Genomic DNA, 21285 nt, shown 5'->3' with positions numbered 1-21285 from the left:
TTTAACGGTATATAAAAAATATTATTATACTATACTATACTATACTATACTATTCTACTAATATTAATGAAAGAAGTAATAGTTCAAAAAGGTTTAACAGTAAAATCACGCAATTTGTCAATTGAAGTAAAATTGGCGCGAAATATTAATATTTCTTGACAATTTGTATCTTATTAAATATAATAATACAGCAATCTGTATTACCATCAATCAGGAAATGATCTACTGAAAGTATCCTACCGATTGTAGATTAATAATAACCTTTAGTCGATATTTTATCAAATATATAAGTAAAGAAGGGTACTATCTTATTAAATGAAAATAATATAGGAAACATTAATTTAAAAAATGAACAGAATAACATGATTACTCTTTCAGATTTAAATATCTATTACTTTAAAACGTAAGTACGCTTCTTTTTACAAGATTTTAATATCTTCTTTATAGCTCCATCTCTGTATTCATCATTATATGTATATGTACATATGTATGTAGATATAATATTTAAAAAAAGTATATAAAATTTGAATGTATATTAAATAATGCAGTTGATCAGACACTTTTCATTCCCTTGCAGTGTTACTATCCAATGTTCTGAAAATGCGATTTTAATAGCGATTATATCACACCGGTGAATCTGTGTCAGAATAAAGGCCATTGTATTATACCAGTCTGGTCTCGTTTTACGAGCACTCGTAGCCGGCTTTATAGCGCGAGAGGAGAGTGAAAAATCGACAAACAATCTATTCTGCCGGCATGTCGTTAACACGGTATGATAAGTCAGTCTCTCTTACATCGTCCGGGCTTCGTTCTTGACGTTCGTGTCCCGGTGTACGCGCCGACGGCGGTGAGTTTCTGTGAAAATTTCGGCCCGGCTCAAAAGCTGAAGACAAACATGGGCGTGTTTCATGAGGTGTCTCGGTAAATCCGGTAAAGCGCCGAAGGCAAATCCTTTTTCTGTCAGCGGCGCACGACAAGCTAAATGCACGGCAATATACACTACTGTCCACACGTCTCTCGGTTCAAGGCATTTTATGGTTCCCACTAACGAACCGCACCGTTTTTGACTCCTCGTTTCATTTTGATGACTGGTGTTGTCACTTCGACGATTTTAAAAAATATAGATAATTTTTGTAGGTATATATGGTATAGTAAAAATAAATAGATACTTACCTGTGTATGGAATGGTGGCTCGATCACCTGAGATTTGAGTATGCAAATTTCCCCGAAACATTTCGAAGGGAGATAAGAAACCAGGTGTGTCTTCTGTTTGCTGATTGAAGGAACACTTTTGTTGGACCATGAGATACCATTGTAGTGACAATTCAGATATCGACTGTCATTTTCATTCTTCTGTGAAAGAATCAATCTTTCATTTACTTATAATCCAATCTGATAAAATTGTTGTCTCTGGTATGTTCATCATTATAAATGCTCACCTTTTATTTATTTTGAAATTTGCAAATTTAAAAAATGTGACAATAAAAAAGCCATTACAATTCATATGTAGGTATGTAGGTAAGCACAATCTGAATTCCTCTGAATTTCAAAGCAACGAATTCCAGTTTCAAAATAACTAGGCGAACGCAACGAGGGTGGAAGATCGTAGGTGAAAGCGGTACAACAGTCTCAATAACCTTATGTAGTTAGTTCTCTCGTACGTTTGCGGGCGTAGCATTATAAAGTGTGCACGTCGCATACATAGTACGTGGCCAGCACAAGGTGCGGCTTTAGTCCATGATTCCTCTTGGGTTCGTCCTATGCCTATTATGCCGGAGAACTTTTTGTGGTGTCGTTCCGCGAGCCCTTTCCCCGATTAAGCATCGTTCACACTGCCTTAATACGATCACTATGACAGCTTTTCTTAACCCCCCCCCCCCCCCCCCATTTGTCAATATGGAGCAAATGCAATTTATCTAAAGTCAAAGTATGATTGAAAGTTTGTACAAAAGAGCAATAACATTATATAATTTTCTCTGAATGAAATTACACAGTTGTGTTTTATAGAAATAAAAGGAGTTTTTATATAAATTTCTGGTAAAATCTGTTAAAACGTCAAATGTGATTCACTAGTTGCGCGTTATTTTGATTATCAGCAAGCATTTAGAAAGTAATCCCTTTATCTAAGTGTTAACAAGTGCAACTGATAACGATGGACAATAAAGTGCCTCAATTATGGAATTGTACTTTATTAACGTCCGACGGTGGATTAAAAATATAGAATGTGGTTTATGAAACATCGTGGTAACGATAGAAACAAAATTCTTTGAATAGTGTTCTCTTGCTTCATCAATTTATTTACAGAATATAAAGAACGCGACAACACCATAGAAACCCCATTTACATTAAAATATTCAGTTCCAGATTACAAAAAAATATTGCACGAAAAAAAATGATCATACTCGTGTAAATTATGGGCGCTTATATTCATCGGTTCTTCGTGAACTACTGTAGTTAATTATATAAATAAATAATTAATGTCAGTCGAAAATATGTAAGAGCAAAACACTTCGAAACAAAATGAACTCAACTCCATTGTAGGTACACTCGTAGACTCGGCAAGGTAAGAAAAATTCATGCAATTACAGAACAGCAATTGTGGAGGAACCATTAAGAGACGTAGAGAAGATACGTAGCAAGTACATATATGTATACAGACGCGTTCCCATTGGGCGCGTCCGCGTATCTGTGCCTCGCGACTTCGCGCCGACCAAGTACGCAACTGGCGTCTTTGATGTAGCCGCCATTCCGGGAGACACTTATTATCCTCGTGTCTGACAACGCTTTGAGACACGTCGGATTGCCTCGCGAACTGGGTGGCCTTAAAAAATTGTATCGCTTGCTTTCCGATCGAAATGAATTGATTGATACTTGGAATGATTTCGAAACGAATACTAGATACACTTCAAATGTAATGTAAGTACTGGAAATTGATTACAGAGTAGAGAATATGTCATAGCGATTTAGATTGGCTTTAATATGTAGGTAATTAGGTATTATTTTGATATTATTTATTTATACATTATAACTTACATGGGGTAAGATGGTAAATAGGTAGGTATCTTTCAGGATTAATCGAGCTTAACCCGTAATCATACGCTAAACTGAACTGCAATAGCTGATTATATATTATCAGAAACATCTACATCCGTAGGCGAAAAGAGTTTCCCTGAGCCGGTGTACCGTACCCTCGTCGATGCCGAAGCTCGAACCTACCTGCTAATTCGACGTGGACCTGTCCCGATCGTTCCTCGTTATCTCTGCCCACGGGCGAAGGTGATGGCGTTTACAGTATCGTGTGGCTAGGACCTAATCTATCGGTCCTGGACGTAGGTCGAAACGAGCCGAGGTACCTTTCTTCGTATTGCCACGACGTGACAATATTTGTCGCGGCTCAGCGATAGCGAGGACGCGCGCTATTTGCCCTGGTAACATTCCCCATGGGATGCCGTCTGTTTGCCGAGGCTTTGTTTCCGCCAGTTTCCGTTTCCTGCGCCAACACGGCGGCCTCTCTCTGATCTATCCGCTCACCGAATACGCGCTTTCCAGACATACAGCTTCATTTTTTTAACCCTTCAAAACGGAGAAATTTTCATCCCTTTATAGTACCTATTATTATTCAGAATAATTCGAAGAGTTGATAGAGAGTAGAGTCAAAGTAGACTCTCGATATATCGCTACGTTATCGATAATAGGTACACGTCCATCAGCTGCTGCAGCAGCTATACTTTAATACTTTAATTCTAATTCTCCATTTTTTCTGTCTGATCTGCAGTCCTCTACTACTTCCCATTAGAAGCAAACATCATGGGTTTCGTGTATAGCCGAGTCCAGTCATCCAGAGTTGATTTCAACTTTACGTAATGCACGTCATATCGTCGCCAATAATATGCTAGGTAAGTCGTACATACGTTGCCTTTCAAAACGTCGCATTATGTAATGTCCAGGGACCATTATTACGCAAGTAGTGAAAAGATTTGAACAAACGACGTGGTACGATCATAGAAATCATTTGTTATTCACACCATTTTACTGTATGTATGTAGGATGTACGTACATACATACTTACATACACAGAATGTGCATTAATACCTAATTTAATAATTAGGTGTAAATATATGTAGATTATTTTCAAAATAGTGCAACAGGAAGTTAATGAATTATTCTGGTATAAACCAACATCGAATGCTCATCTAACTTTACCACATTCTATTAACTTAATGGATATGTGCATTATTCTTTAGCTCTTTTAGTAGTTAATTCATTATGTAATATTTATTTATATGTAAACAATAAGTTCCTCGTTTTCTTCCGTTGCGCAAACTAAAACTCATTCTCAGATACATTATCTTTAAAATCAGTGTTTGTATAGTTGCCGGTAATGCGTCCTCTGCAAACGTTCTTATCATCAACGCGTCACCTGTCAATTTTGTTAGACCTGTACATTCTACTTCAGCACTTTCAATTTACACATTTCATTCTCGGAACTAAACGCTTTTTCATTTTGTTCAATTCCTTTAGCGATCTTACTTTTGTTTCTTATTTTTCACCAAAAATTAATTTAATCCTTTATGGACATGTGTCTACTCTCAGCTACCCTATCAAAGTATCATTCTGAATATTTATTATTCTAAAGTTCGGTGCAAAATAATTCTATTCAATGGAGTATTTATGCTTTAATCCAACCATGGATGCAGCCTCCATTTTGGGGTTCAAATGGTATAAGATTGTTGATGATAAAATTGAATCCTATTACAAGCAAATATAAATAAATTTAGGTATTTATTGAGAAAAATTGGGGTATCTAAACCGCCCAAAATTTGTATTTAACAACAGGTAACATTACTGTACAGTTATTATGTCAAATCTTCTTTACAACTCCTGTATACATTGTGCGAAAATTTCGAAAGAAACCAAACGAAGCGACGACAAGCACCTAAAACAAAAGATTTCTCAGAAAGAATCTCTCAAAGTGTCATCTTTGACCAGCCAAATAAGCCGCTTCCTTTGGTCGTCTTTCACCGAACATCGTTGAGTGTTCGTCATAAATTCCGTTGATCGCGTCAGCATCAAAATTGCTGTCATCAATTTCCCCGTATCTCCATGAGAATCTTTCGAAAGAAACCCAATCCTTTCGAGATGTCCCTGGTTTCGATCTTTGCTCCCTAAATATTCCTATGAAAGAGAGGAACGGTAACGCTTAAAGCGTACGCTGAAAATGTTCCCCTCGTCATCGTTGCCGTCTTCATTCCAGCGAAATTGCCCGGTGGCAACAATTGGATTCCACGCGGTACGTCGGCGTCCTCTTTGTTGCCGATCGCTCACTGGTCTTCTTCGTCCGTTCGTTCGTTGGGGATCGAGCGGCCTTTCCCGTGGAATTTTTCCACCACTCGATCATGTCGGTGGCTCGCGAAGGAGGCGATAGCCCATTGAATCGTCCAATGAAGCGATACCGCGAGATCTCGCTGGGCGGCGCCCAGCGCGCTGGCGATGGTTCTTGGGTCCGACGGGGTCGGAAGTGGGGGTACGAGTGGGACCGACCGGGCCCCCTCGCATAGCGACGCTGGTGGGGGGATTGACATCGACTACTGTGCATTTCCCACGTGCCCTGGGAACCCCCGCGGCATCGTGTCAGCCCCCGCTCTTCGTTCCCGCACGCTTCCACCTCCGCCTCCTCCCACACCTTCGTCAGCGTCGCGCTTTCTGGCCTCGAGAGGCCCCGATAAAGACAAAGAGATCGCACCGCTCCCGCGAATCCTCTTCCAGGAACCGATTCAGCTGATCCGCTTTTTCGCGTGGGCGAACAGATTGACGCGGACTCGTTTCGGTCGCCCCGAGGACGACGGCGACAGGTCGTCTGAATGGGCCGGGCCCGCCGATCGTGAAACCCATACCGAACGGTTCCGCGAGTTTCTTCTGGCATCGAAGCGATATCCCCGAGTTAAAATTCGAGGCTGGCAATGAAAATGCGGGAGAAGGACGGGACGATCGCGGTGGCTCTTCTCGGACGGCTACCTCCTTTGTACCCTGGCTCGGCTACCGCCCCCGCGGGGGGTAAGCACGCGGAGAGGGCGCGAAGCGAAAGAAAACCGGAGTCGGTATTCATCGGGGAGTGGGAAGACCTATTCGAAAAGGATATTCGCGTGGGCGAAGAGGGATGCTCTGATCCAACGGTTACGAGGGCGGTCCCATCGGAGACCGGTGGAAGGGATCATGGAAGAGAGGGAGCATGTCGAGGGACAGTTGGAGCAAAGGGAGGGCGGATGGGCACTCTCCCAGGAGCTCAGGAAGCCGCGTCGTCGAAGGATTTGTGAATAACCGCGCTGCTATTCGGTGACTGGCCAGACAAGGACATCCGAGAGACGGAAAGAGAGGGAGGGACCTAGAGAGCCAGGATAAGGAGCACTTCTTCCTCTTCTTGTACCGCTCTCTTCCTTTTCCTTCTTCTGCTCCCGTTCCTCCTCCGCGGTCCTTCGACTCACCTCTTCTACTACCACCACCTACCGACCGCGCTCTTCTAAGGAAGGAAGATCCTGGATCGTTTCTGGTAGAATCGAGAGAGGCTCTCACACGGACAAACGACAGCTAGTGGGCATCGGTGAGTTGGTTCGGTAGGGAGGTGTCTCCCGGTCCTCCAACCAGAAGAAGCGAGACGACGACGACGACGCCGACGAAGGAGACCTTTGGCGGTTACACACCGCGTCCTACCGTCTTCTGGTGTGCCTACCTATTCGGGCTACCAGCGAACCGAGCGGGCAAACGGAGCTTCAGTCGACGCCGCGCACCCAAACGGTCCAGACCTGTCAGCCCGGAATACAGCATCCCTACGTAACGTTCAATAGAGAATCCACTTCTCGAAAACTAGTTCCCGCTTTGTCTCGAACTGTACGCGAACCCTACGATTTTGCTCCTCGGTTCGAACAATTCCACGGAACGTTTATCTACTTCTCGTCTGTTCAGCAGTCAGAAGTACCCGACGTGAGAGGGAACTACGGTGTCCGTGTGCTGCTTTCAACGGGTAAGTGCAACTTTAATGTCTTTTTCATCGGAATTCTTCTTTTTTATAATAGAAAGTGTTAGAAAATCATTATTGTATACCTACCTATTAAAAACATAGAATTATGAATAGTTTCAAGTTTTTGGTAGCTTTTGAAAATTTTAATACACTCGTGTTAATCTATGTTAAAATAGTTTAATGGAACAGCTAGAGAATGTAAATTTAATGTCAGACTTTGCGACTGCTGCTTCATCGTGTTTCGAATCGAGCGGGCGGGAAAAGATGTCTACAATCGTTGATGTCACTCCAGGCTTCGCGGTGAGTGGCCCAAAACCGGTAGCATGCCACAGGGCGGTACACGGTAGTTGGTTCATTTTCATTGGCTACCAGCCTACGCTGTGCCGAATATTTTATTCGTCGACGGTTTCGGAACCTGTATTCTCAGTTTAGATGTTCCTCCACCCGCTTGATGAGCTCAGACCATTCGGAGTGTGGTAGGAAAATGGTAGTTTCGACTGATTTCATTTGAAATAGTACCTACATATATTATATTATTAATCTTACAAGATTTAGATATATAAATTTTTGTATAGATAATTAGGTACTGTTTTTAAACAAGTCTGTTAATTCTAAATTATTTGCCACTTTTTCACAAAACTAGTAAGAAATTTACATGAGCTAAAAGTTCCTATATCCATGCTAATAATTAGTTGAACTAAAATAATTTTTGTCACTTACATACTAACCCTTCTTCAGTTCACGAGGTCTTCAATGACCCTAAATTCTCAAACCGAATCTTTCAAAGTGCAAAATTGGTTTTCACCAATTTGGTAAAATAGCGCCTAAACGGTCCCAGGAATCTTACAATTAGTAAGGATTAAACCAGCACTGAAGGCTATCATTGTGTCACCTAATCCTATCCCCAAAAAACATCATCCAATACCACCATGTCTCTCTTCCTATTGGACAGCGGTAAGAAATCGTAGTAGGAAGTTGCCGTTCCCTGACAGGCCCTTCCACTTTCGACGAAGTACTCCCCAGGGCAACAGGTCGATTCAGAGGAGGAGGGTGTGGTTCCGCCCGGTGGATTTGTGTGGAGGTTCAGTAGCGAGTGGCCGAAAACCGGTAGTCAGCGGTAGGGCGGTGCACGGTAGCAGCTCCTCTTTGGTTGGCTACTGGTGAACGAACGAAGGCTACTGCTCCCTTCTTTATTCCTCCATACATCCGAGAACGGGTGCACGCACGTCGACCGGGCTTCTTGGTTGGCTCCACTGCGTCCTTCTTTGATTGGCTGACTCTTCATCCGTGCCCTCCGTCTTTCTTTTGCTCGCGACGGACCGGGCGTAAACGCGGCAGTCACTTATCTCGGCCGGCTGTCGCGAGTATGGCCTGTCTGCTGACAGCCCGACTACTGATTCGAACTCGCTGTCTGGGCTATATGGACAGTCTTGGAACGGGTTATTTCCGTGTGGCCACGTTAAAAATGATGGATTTGAAGGGTGGTTTGCTGGAGGAGTGTTGGAAATCCCAGTTATTTTCAGAATCTTAAATTACATTTACCATCAAGCTTTTAAATACAAAACAGACATAGTTAATTCTGAGCCCCAAGTGGCCCTCCTTAGTATTCGAAATCGTTTCACTGAATGTATGAATTTCGTCTAACAGCTTCAGACTTGGTTCTACCTTTTCCCGAAAGTAGTGGCGTAACCATGCGAATCACGAGGCATGTTTCCATGACTGATTCGAGCGATAACTTTCGGTGGATGACAAGTACACGAACCTTTACTTTCATCGGACGTGCTCCGAGTGAAGGCCGCGTTAGCATTGCCGTTCTTAGAACGGAACAGCCTTATCGAATTGCAGGACGCGTGTCTAACAGAATTAAGAAATCCGATGTCCCGCTTGTTCGGTTTAATTGTATTCCCGTCACAGCCTGCTAAACAACTCCATTATTCGTTACAACAAATCGAAACCGTATTGTGAGAGTGGAACTTCCAAGGAGCTGTTTAAATTTCAACAAAAATTCTAAAGGTACAATTTTGCCAAGATTTTCAGGTAGTATACCTTTCCGTTAATGAACTTTGCTACATCATTCGCGTGGGTATGCTCATTCGCAAGTTCCCTGGACGTAGTACGCGATTGTAAGTGCGTGCTTCCACATACATCGCATTATCATACATTATCATACATTAGCTTTGACCTCTTGATCACGACACGCTGTAGACACACTTGGTAGGTGGTATATGGCAAGTGTAGCTTGAAATTTATGACATTCGTTCGGAGTTGAATTTTCTAGCAAAAAGATGGTAGATTAAAGTAAACATCACGAAGGTATTCACTTAATTAATCTCAGTCAGAATAAGAAAAATGGTAAATTACCATTTTTATGTTCCAAAAATGTTTGGGCAAAAATCTCGAAACAAAGGCAGCTGAGGCTAGCCTAAGCGTTCTCTATAAAAATGACCCACTCACTAACTAACTAGTTTGGCCAAAATTGTAGCGAGCGGAACGAATCCACGAATCTGCCGTCTCGAGGCTGACGCGAAACGAAGAGGAGGCGAGCAAAAAGCGGGCAGAGCAGACTGCTGCGTAACACGCAGCTCCGATTAGGCCCCACCGCCGTTAGGCAGCCTAACCAACCGGGATACGCCCAGCCACGCTTATTACTCATTCGGACACGCCACTTTATTCGAGCGTGCGCCGTGTGCTTACCTTGCGCTACCAGTAGCATCTGGACGCGGCTCCTGCACAATGGCCGCGGCGGTCCGCGCGATCAGACCCCGGGGGCCTTTTTTATTGCTGCCTCTCCGCTCCGCGGGACCCCACTTTTCGACGACTGGCCACCAGCAATAAGCTTCCTCCTACGTTACTTTCGATTTGACCTCAATTCACGGTCGTGCTCAATCTTGGTAGCGATGATTCCCTTTGGGTCTGCGATTTTTAGATTAGGGTGCGAATTTTTTATCAATATAAGTAGGTATACTAACGAACGAAAGGAAATGAAAATAATATGAGATACAGGATTAAATTAAAATTGGGGTTTTCTGCAAGGTCCGCCATCCGAGGACGATCAATTCGGGCTTGTTCGTTATCGGCACCACCCAGACACCCTGGGAATCGATCGAAAAATCATTGTTCTTTCATTTCCCGCAGGTAGAAAGACAGAAGGGTAGGTGATCGTGTTGCCCGCGAGGAGGTACAACCCAAGCGATCTCACTCGCAGGAGTCAGCCGGTCGGGACTAGGTTTGCGCGGGAGGAGAAGAGCGACACGAACGGCAGGAGCGGCAAGAGAGGGACCAAAAGGAAGCTGTGGAAAGAGAGAAAAACGAGGCTTGGAAGAGAGACAGAGAAGCGTGTTGAATCGGTGGAGGGAGTGACTCGAGGCGTTAGCAGAACCGCGCGAGAGAGGAGGTAGAGGGAAAGGAGACAGAGAGTCGACCAAGAGAAGGAGCGGTGGGAATTTATAAGGATGTTCGCGATAATGCCGATGGAGACAGAGGGGCACGGCAGGGAGTTCGGCCGCCGGCAGAAGATGCGCGCCAAGTGCACGGTAGAGTTCGTCTGCAAGTACTGCCAGCGGCGCTTCACGAAGCCCTACAACCTCATGATCCACGAGCGCAGCCATAAGGACGACGTGACCTTCACCTGTGAGGTCTGCGGAAAGTCCTTCAAGCGGCAGGACAACCTCAAGCAGCACAGGTACATTTTACCGGAATATTCTATCGAATATTATAGATCCGTATACCTATATATATATATATAGATACATATAGGTACAGGAGAAATATTTTTATCAAGCCTTCTATTAATTTGCCGCGAGGCGACGGGACTGGTTCCGAGGTTGATACTCGTGCCAGACATCGATCAGACCCTGGGATCATTCTTTTTCTCCTTCAGCTGTGCCCAGTTAATAGTGCAGCCTGCTTCCTTCGTTTAATTTTTTTTTAATTTTATTATTATTGCAACGATACTGTAGATTGGATCGCGCGCGCACTTGGGGACCCAGTGATAGTTACCAATGAATTAGTGCGAGGGGAAAAGGTCATAGTGTGCTCGCGTCCGGGCTGCGCTCGTCTCACGGATAGATCGCGGTGTGAAGTTCAATGTGATCCCGGTGTCTGAAGGTCCGCGCTATCGGTTTCGTCGCTGGTCCCGGCTATTCCGCTCGCTCGAATGACAACTAAATAGACGTGCTGTGCTCCGATCATCCGCCGTCGCAAACCTTCGACGCGTCGTGAACACTAAAATCAAGAATTTCAAATTAATATTTTAGAATTTAATCACTTTTGCAACTGTGCCCGCGGTACTTTATTTCGTGGACCAATGGATGACATTTTTAAAATTTTGCAATGTTTCTAATTTTACTTGGGAAAAGTGAAAAATTAGAACTAGAATTTTAATTTCACTTTTTGAAAGGTGTGTAAATTTAAGTGACGTACAAGTCGATTAAAAAAATGTCAGCTTTTGTTCTGAGGTATGTGGACGATTGAAAACGAACTAGCCACGTGTATTGTATATTGACCCAACCGAGCAAGAACATAGGGACCACTTCGAAAACCGGTCGGGTCACCGGTACGACCTTTTGTAAGACGAACAAGGATAATCCAAAGAAGACAGTACTTCATTTAGTGACTCACTATACGGGATGATTTCCTTCCGACGAAAAGTCAATTTTTCTTTCTCCATTGCGACGAAACGTAACAGTAACTCGTCTGAAGGATTTTAGTGATCGAAGCACAGACAGCTATGAAAAAATTGAATATTATAACTATAATGTTCTTTAAATAATTTAGTATTGCTTGGTTTCAATGTTAATATAAACTTTGGTAAAATTCATTAATCATCAAATTCATTAAAGATTGAATTTTTGAATGAGAAATAAAAAGTCTAGTAATTTTTGTTTTTTCAACAATTTCTGGTAGATTAAATGCATAATGAATTTCATCTAAAGTTAAGTTAATGTTGAATATTATAATTGATTAGTTAATCGAAACGTTTTGATGAAAGAAAGGTCGATTCAATTTGACGTGTTTTAAGTTTGCAGCACGTTCCATGCGAAAGAAGTTTCCCTCTGAATATAGTGCCACAGAATTATTGTGCTATTTCTCTTATAAATCCTTCAGTGTACGTCATTTTCTACTTCTTTTTCTATCATTGAAAAACAGTGATGGTTAGATTATTTATTAGGGATTTTTGCAATGCAAAATTTTTCGGGTCTTATAATTAGAAACAGTTATAGGCAGTAGGAATACTTAACATAAAATAGTACTTATTAGGATTTTAGAATGTTTAATGCTCTGACAGCAGCTAACATATATACATGATTACGTTATTGTTTTTCAACTTGTTCTTTTTTTTATTAATTATTATTCGTTTTAGAGTATAGAGTAAATGAAACACTGAAACATAATTCTAGCATTAATCTGCTAGGCATGTATTAACCCTTGAATAGCGGAGCATAGGTCAATCGTGACCTAAACTTATAAAACATTTGTATAATTTTTAAATGAAAGAATTTTATTTTTATTATATCGGAGCATAAATTACTGAAAAGGTTAGTGAAAATAAGATGAAAATTTAAGTATGAAAGTTAGGAATACGTGACAGAGGCCATCAAAGTGTAAAACTTGACATTCGTTCGTAATACGAGTGTCGTTATCAAAAGCTATTCGAGATAAGATGTTTTACGACTTTGATACAAATTTCGTGCAAATGATTAAATGATAAGACTGAAAATCAAAATTTAACCAGGTTCCGTCGGTCGTTGACGATCGAACAAGAATCGACTCGTGCGACGTCGATGAGACATAAAATACATCTCTAATGATCGTAATTCTGTCACGTGGACAGTTAATTATCGTTCAAAATGCAAATTCTTCTTCAAAAGCAGCAACGTTTCTTTCTTTTTCTCGTTTCTAGTCGCATTGCGTCTCGCTGCTTGAACACTTCATTTGCGTCAACGAATTTATTTGACAGCTAACTGGAAACTGACTGCTCCTACGACGAATATACATAACTTTTTCATCGTTGTGTTACAATGTGCAAATTTTTATGAATTTTTTGCTGAATTCTGAAAAGCCTTCGAGAGAAATAAACGAAATTTTTTAGGTAGCTTTAATATGGTAAATTATAATGTTAGAAAGAAAAATTTGCAAAGGAGACATTATGAAATTCAATGAAGCATTTAATTTTTAATTGTGTTAAATTTTTACGTATTGAACTTAATCCTGTCTCTGGCTACGTATAAAAAAAAGAAAAAATCCGCGAAAATGTACTTGGCGCCTCTGGTTGTCCGTCACACATTGAAGATCGCATTGACCCCTATAAATCAGTCTGAAATAATGCTACCTCCGCATGGAACGTGCGAGCAAACTCGCGCGAGCACACAGTCGAACGAGCGAGTGAACGATAAAATAAATCTTCGATACTGGTGGATACTAATGGATACCTTGTATGTAACGGCGGTGGTCTTGTTTTCTGTTCTGTTGTAGATGTGGGTGGCGGTGAGCGGGAGCTCTGAATCTCCTGCACCTTGACACACACACAATGCACACGCAACAACATCAACAACATGATCAACAAAAAAAATTTATTCAAACAATCTATAACAACAAAAAATATTAGCTATCCATGTTCTTCCATTTCTTATTAGTATTATTGACATGATTCTTTTGCTCCACTCTTCTTTCCGTTTCAATATTCATTCGAAGTCTCCCGCAACCACGAAGACAACACGTTCGGTTCTCGTGCATCGTGTACCGCCACCACGAAAAAAAAAAAAAAAAAATAAGAAAACAGAGAAAAAAATGAAAAAGAACGGAAGAAAAAGATACGCTCAGCATGCTTAAAACTCTGCCACCACCACCACCACCACCACCACCATCAATTTCTTCTTCTTCTTCTTCTACTTCTTCTTCTTCTTTTGCTCTTCTGCTACGATCACGTTTATCGCCTTCTACTAACAACGAGCCCGCACAAAATTACCTATAATACGCTCTCGCGACACGTGGTGGAATTGAATTGCTAACCAGGAGGAGAAAGAAATGTTAGAGTTTCGTGTTTTTTCTAAGTATTTACTTTCCTCATCTTCCGATTTCGACCATCTTTGTTCCAGGAGCATACACTCTGTTCCCTACAAGGGCTCCAACGGCTACTCAAATGGCTATTCAAATGGCTACTCTAGGTACTAGAAGCCATCCAGCCAATTCATCCTATATACTCCCATAGACGCGCGTTTCGCTATTTTATCATTAGGTTATATTTCTATGGTCGCGATCGGTACAGTTTCAACTAGTTTTTGGAATTTTAATGTATGTACGTTATTTTTTATATTTATAGGCTGAGATAAAAATTAATTCCACTAAATTTTTGCCGAACTTATGAAATTGAAAACATTTATCCCGTAATAAATTAGCAATCTTAGAATTGTATATATAAGTAAAAGTAAAAGTAAAAACGATCAGAAATCTTTCGACGTTATAAAAAATCTGAAACTGAGAAGGCAAAAAAGAAATGCTTTAAAGATAGTTCCAATGATAATAATCAAGTCTACGTGGAAATTCCGAGAACTTCTTGATTCAACCACGCGTCTATCCTTGCCGATGTCCGTCTGTCGGTTCTCCGGGACGGTCGATTAATTATTATCAGCTCGAAACGACTTAACGCCAGCCTACCGAGTCGCAAAAGGGAAACAGTTCCGTAGATACTAATCGTCTCCTCGCCTATTAAACCTCGCTTCTCGCTCCTCCATCCCGCTTCTTCGATTGTTTCGTCTCAAAGCTTCTACCACTTTCCTGTATTCCGAGCCTAGACACCTAGACGTCAGCCACATCAAGTCATCGCGATAAAGACTACGAGAGACAGAAACAAACAGGAAGAATCAATGGTGCAGTCAAATGAAAATTCTTCCAAGGATAAAAGAATTCAGATCCTGAAGAAGCTGATTCTTAAGGAATTTCGATCAAAGAACTCGTTTATTGAAATGCTGACGGAAGACAACTCAAGAAACTGGTTCGATAGAAAGTATTTAGAAATTGAAAATCATTTAGCGACAAGAATAATGGGCAAGAATTCTGTAAGACTCTGGGAAACGAGACAGGAAAATCCAACTTCGTTATCAGTTACATGCTCGCTCGAAGACATCAAGTATCCAACCAGTTTCGTTATCTCACAAAATCTACTCAACCATAGTTCCTGCTTTCTCCTACGGTACAACAGCTGTAACAACTTAATCGTGGAAAACGAAGATGCGATCCAAGCGTCATCCATGGGAATGGAGTAATCAGGCCAAGGTCGAAGTGACTTGAGCTACATCCATTTCTCCTGAACAATAATTACTCTCCATAATGGCTGTTCATCAAAAAAGGAGCTAGAATTTCAGTTTTAAAGTTTTATTCAGAAGTCTTTAAAGAAGGTTAAAATCTTCAACCGCCTTGATTCTTGGGATTCGAAAAAGTCTAATTAACAAATAGGTAAATCTATGAACTTAACTACATAGAACACTGATAAAAGATAAAAGAGAAGAATTGAAATTTCAATATCAAAGAGTATCTCAGCATCGTCGATCAGCCAGGTATCCCCGGAAGCAGCTAATTTGAATTGGAAGGAGAAGATGTAAAAAAGAATGATCCGTGTCAACGCCGCAACACGAGGACCTCGGGCTAGAATCCCAAATTGGACCGCGTAATAACCCGGTTCAAAGTAGCTACCGAAGAGCCGATGCTACCGTAAAAACCACGCCCAGGCCTGAAGCGACACCAGCTTCATCTCCCTTGGACCAATTTCATGCGATTTCTCGATGGAAATCTATTGATCCTTGTTATTCGTAGAAATGAATCGATATTGTAGGAGAAGCAGACTCTTCGAGACGCGACCAGACGACCTTGGAAACGTGAAACAAGGCGGGTCCGCTGACGCAAGTACCAGTCGGCTGGGATCGATTTCCACTGGATGAATCTCCAAGTGTCTCTTCGATTTCGTGCACACTGAGCGGGATCGTTCGATTAGAATGATCCTGTTCGATGATCGATCAGCTTGGTACGTTTCCCGGCCATCCGTAGCTGCGACTATAGGTATATCCTTCTTTCGATTCCGCGACTTTCTGGAGGCCCCCTCTCATCGAACGGACATCGGCGTGGAAAAGTTCCTTCTACCGAAAACTGTTAACCGATCACAGTGCCTCTCACAGAGAACGATGACGTCATGATGCAAATGTTGAATTTGAGATTAGGTAATTTTTTACTTTGTTTTATTGAAATATTTTATCTTGAATGTTCAGTGACAGTCAATATGTAAAAAATGTTCTAATACCTTGGTACATGTAATTTTGTAAATACTCTGTTCGAAATAATTGGTAAAGTTTTGAATAATATTTTGAAAAAATGTATTCATATAGGTAATATTGAAAAACAGTAATGACTTTAAATAATAAAAAGATAGAATAATTTTTAATACACTATCTAATATCTTATAAAATGTATCAATTATTTTGAGCAGTGTATAAAGGTGTTTTTCAAATCATAAGGAATGAATTAGAGTGATTGTTGTTTATTACTAAAATTAATATTAATTCATACACTTTCCAGATTAAAAATCAATTAACCCCTTAAATTAATAATTATACAATTAAAACATTATATTATTTTATATTAAAGTTTGAGGGGTTAAAATGTTGATCATCGGACGTTATAATAAGCGACAGACCCTCCGCAACAGTCGAAACAACTATTTTTCTTTCCGTCACTTCATCATCTATCAAAGCACATCGCAAACACTATTAAAATCAAAATTGACACTTGAGAAACGATACGCGCAGTCTTGTATAAAATTCAACATATCACGGTGTCTCGGCTCGACCTGTATATTTTTGTTTCATTATATCTCTATTTAGAAGCGCGTGTATAATTAGCGAGGCTAGTTTTATAGTCCCTTTGTTGTAAATTAACACACATAAATACACAGCGTGGATGAGAAGCAAAAATAATTGTTTAAACGCCTGGATTGTTCAAAACTACAGCATCTCGAGGTTCCTCGAGATAATCAGCTGATCAGTTTGAAAAATCTACGATCGCGACTTTGGGAGTGAAAAAATATGGCGACATCGTCGTCATACATACACAAAAAAGAAAGAATTTTCCTCTGTGACGTATGGAAAGGAAAGGAAAGGAAAGGAGGAGGGGTGTGCGGGTACCCTAGGCATGGGTAAGGTCGGGACACCAAATGTTTGTTCGGCGTATAAATTTGTTCGGGTACTCGGGTACTCGGAAACTCGCCCATCCCTGGAAAGGAGTAAGGAACAGTCGTGCTTTGTACATAGCTTAAAATTACATATCGCTGCGTCTTTGAATATTATATTGCGGGCAATGCGATTATCAACGGAACGTATTATTATTATTAATTATTTTATGAACGTTAACGAAAGAGAAAAAAAAGAATAGTCGTTTAGTCAGTGTGCATCGTAGCCATCGATAGGCAATCTCGATCCTGTAGAGCTGTATCACGTTTTACCGATTAAATAGAAGTGATAATAATGTTATTATTATATATATTATATTATATATTATATTATGTTATATTATAATTATATTATACCTACGTGTATCTATGCCTGTATCGCTAGCTTTACAAAACAAAAACAAAAACAAAAACAAAAAAAAAGCAAAAAAAAATTAAACCGAGGCGCACGGTCAGCCCGGTGAGACAAGAATTTTTCTTGCTTCTTCTCTCGAAGAGAGATAAGACGACGTATGCGTGACACTCTCCGTGTGCTTTCGGGGAATCGCAATGTACTTGTGGGCACGTCCCACCCTACCGGCCTACCAATAAATTTCGCCAACTCGTAAAACCGACCTTCTGCTCTTTTTCTCTACGTTTCTGTCCACCACTCCCGCCGCGGGACCAGGCGCAACATTTTCACGAAATCCATTCCTTTTTTCCACACCGGTGAGACCCGACGAAAGTTATCGGGTGACCGTGTTCATCCCGATGTCCCCACGGCCTGCTCCGCCGAACCGCTTGATTTGTTGTCCGTTTAATTGAATTATTTTAATGGGCCCCTCAGGGCCTTTTGATGGACGACTTTCGCTACGGTGCTTCTTCTTCTGCTTTCCTTCTTCCATACAAGTTTATGCGGGATACTTGAAGATCTGCGACCGGATGATCGAGGCCACTCTTATGTAAGAGGGACTGAAGATTTGGACAGGATGAAATTATTCTTTTAATTAGTTACAACAATATTCTCTAAACAACCATCATCAAATATCCAGAAAAAAAATTAACAAACTTTATAGAAGAGAAGTAGGAAAAATCGTATCCTGTCGAATAATTGTAATAATTGTATTGTAGGTACACGTTAAAGTAGAAAGATCAATTTCAAACATTGAAATATCAACAGAATTTAAATGGAAACATAAGTGTCCGTTCCAGATCGCGCGGTATACAATTTACAACGAGTTTCCTTGATCAGTCGTACACGGACACTGTTTGAAAGTGGTCGTCACGCAAATCGTAACGAGCCAAAGGATGAAGAGAAAGGAGAAGAATAAGGAGTATACTCGTGATCGGAACAGGCCTCCTGCGGGCGTAAAATAGCCCGGGTGTTTGCACGAAATTATCATTCCTGTCACAATACGCTGTCCAATCAGCGTACGGTACATCTTGACTCAATCAGCTTTACCGGATTCCAAAAAGACACGTATATATCTGCTGGACCGGAAGACGTCGAAAGGGAAAGAATTAGCAAACATTGAATTAGCTACGGCTTGCTTGAGAACGTTTCTTTAAATGTCTTTTCCTGGTACATATTGGACAATGATTTTTATTTTATTTTTTTTTTGAAGGTACAGTATGGAGCAAAAGTTGCTTCTCTAGAATACTAAAATTTGAGAATTTCAGAATAATGAATGTGCCAGTTCACATTTGGGGTTGGAGGTGGAGTGGGCCCACCCTGTTCTTCACCTAGTCACGCCAATGCGGAGGCGCCATTCTAAGCCTTCGGATCGAGTTTCGAGTCTCGTGTCGAGTTGAGTTGGAATTTATAAATTTAGAAAATTTCGAATCACAAGAGAAATGAAAAATTTGGAATTGTTCAATTTGAAACTCATTGCTAGTTTAAAATAAACATCATTTTCATACCTTCTGCTCAGCCATTGAACTTGCTTGCAAATCACGAATCTGTATTGAATCAGCGGTATCACGATACCGAGTAGAATAGTCATGGACGTCATGAAATTCGAATCAGATCGTCGTAAAGGATGATATAGAGGGAACGTACTGCTTTCACTGGCCAGCGAAGCAAGTTGATTTTTGCAGCCGGTCATGGTTCGTGCAGAATTTTGCAATTGTGCAACAAGCTTTAAGCGTTCAAAGGTATGGGCGAACAAGATTGCAGCCAGTGCATCCTGTTCGCTTTATGCTTCTGCTGGAAGCTGCTCTCACCTCCTGGGGCAAAAGTCGTGAGCTGAATGTCACGATGATTGAATACGACTCGTTGATGCGCTTTCCGAGACGATGGAACGTTACCTCTTCCATTCGTTGATGTCTTTCCTGGATTTTGAAATATTTTCCATCCCGTGTAATCCTATTTTTGCCCACGTAACACGCGCCACTGAATAACTTATCTGTTGAAAGATTGCCGGTAAGCGCCTCCTCTCCTCGGCAACGCGGTATTTTACGACCACTTTACGGCCAGTCTGTAGTTTTTACTTTACAATCGACGATGCACAAGGTAAGTAAGTAACGTGGCTCGTTCATTCTCGGAACATTGAATTAAATAGCAGGTATGTACATTTCGAGCGTGAATAATTAAAACAGTGATTTTTTGTATTATAACTTGGTACATACTTTGTTGTTCTTTGCTGATCTTTATGCAAGAGATGGTTTGTTGATTATGTTTAACTTAGCTTCTGTAAAGAAGAAATTTCTAAAAATTTCACATTAACGAATCATCAATCATGCATGTAACAGTACCTGAACATCGGTTCAATAACTGGAAGTACGATGTAGCAGAATCATGCGTGAAAAATACCTTCGATCAAACGCAGGAACGTTCGTCAACATCTCCTTAATCTTCAACGATTCGGCATGGCCACTAATTCGACTCGTAACCTCCTTGGCCGCGCCACGACGATTTGAAAGCGTTTCCACATGCTTAAGAACAAGTTATGGGCATGTTCGAAGCGGTAAGGTAGCGGGCAGAAGCTTCCCATGGAGCTCTCACCTCCGCGGGCGGAAAGTGAACTTCGCGGACTGTTGCAGCCAACACGGCCGCGATCCTTTTTGGGGGGAAAGGTCGGTGAAAAACGACTCGATGATCGTTACTATAACAGCATCAATGCCACGGACCGCTTTCATTTTACAAAACGTGCACTTTATTCGAAAATAAAAATCATTTTCTTTTTTCTTTCAAAAACTTTTTATCAGGTTTGTATAGATATGTACAGCAGAAGTTCGTGTACTCCTTCGTTTCCTACCCCTATTCATTTTTTCTCTACACATAAATCATAAATTTTGTTCATTAGTACCTATAATATTAGTATATTTACTGTGTCAATATAACAGCAGGAGGATTTTAATAAAAATGCTGGAGGTCGAAGATGCACGCAATTTGCTACCTGTGTACCTAGCAGTTATTAGGTATATTCACAAGCATACGCATATAAACAGCCAGACAACGTAGTCGTCGATTACTCTAATAAGAGGATCAGGAAAGAGAGACAGGTTACGTGAGAAAGCGAATGTCGTTTTGTAGTAGCAAAAGGTGAACGTTTAACTGTTCTAAAGGTTATTACCGTGGTATCATCACTGCGTCAAACGAAAAAGCAAAGTGGGTTACGCGCGAAGAAGGGTGAAAATGAGGGAAATGACTACTTTTACTGGAGGAAATACATGCGATAAAAATCTGGAAATGTAAAATTTACCTCAATAACATTCTTTAAGCTAATATTTTTTCCTTGCATGTTCACAAAGTTTCATAGTTTTTTAAATATGTATGTATATACATGTTCATTGCTTATTCCTTACAAAGCAGCTCCATTCTAACATCAAAATATACAACTCATTGTTTGGCATTCAACTGCTACAAAGTCATAACTTTTGACCAATGATAGAAAAGAAAGATAATAAGAAGAAAAATCCCAATAGAATTACAGAAAGGGAGAAGGAAAAGAGCGGCAACCGTGGGTGTGGATACCGTCTTAAATAGTGCCAGAAGGCAGAGTAGTTAAAGGTTACTACCGCATCATCGTCACGTCAAACTAACAGGGAGATTAATACCCCATAGTTGAACGCT

The 21285-nt window shown here is 40.9% G+C and overlaps 1 protein-coding gene across 2 annotated transcripts; it reads left to right on the top strand.

Moving 5' to 3' along the window:
* The first annotated feature begins 6278 nt into the window (after nucleotides 1-6278).
* Nucleotides 6279-16415, top strand: drm (odd-skipped family member drumstick). 2 transcript variants are annotated; one of them, XM_034322202.2, is made up of 3 exons: nucleotides 6279-7018; nucleotides 10151-10697; nucleotides 14113-16415. In XM_034322202.2, exons 2-3 carry the CDS (start codon nucleotides 10468-10470, stop codon nucleotides 14186-14188), a joined length of 306 nt encoding a protein of 101 aa, XP_034178093.1. In that variant the 5' UTR covers nucleotides 6279-7018; nucleotides 10151-10467; the 3' UTR covers nucleotides 14189-16415. The 2 variants fall into 2 exon arrangements, with proteins under 2 accessions (XP_034178093.1, XP_034178094.1); XM_034322203.2 differs by lacking the exon at nucleotides 14113-16415 and adding an exon at nucleotides 13490-13793 and having other exon boundaries at nucleotides 6302-7018.
* Nucleotides 16416-21285: the final 4870 nt, after the last annotated feature.

This window comes from Osmia lignaria, chromosome 4 (assembly GCF_051020975.1).
Source record: "Osmia lignaria lignaria isolate PbOS001 chromosome 4, iyOsmLign1, whole genome shotgun sequence".
In the NCBI taxonomy this organism is placed as follows: Eukaryota; Metazoa; Arthropoda; class Insecta; order Hymenoptera; family Megachilidae; genus Osmia; species Osmia lignaria.
This window is presented reverse-complemented; position numbering and strand designations above follow the sequence as displayed.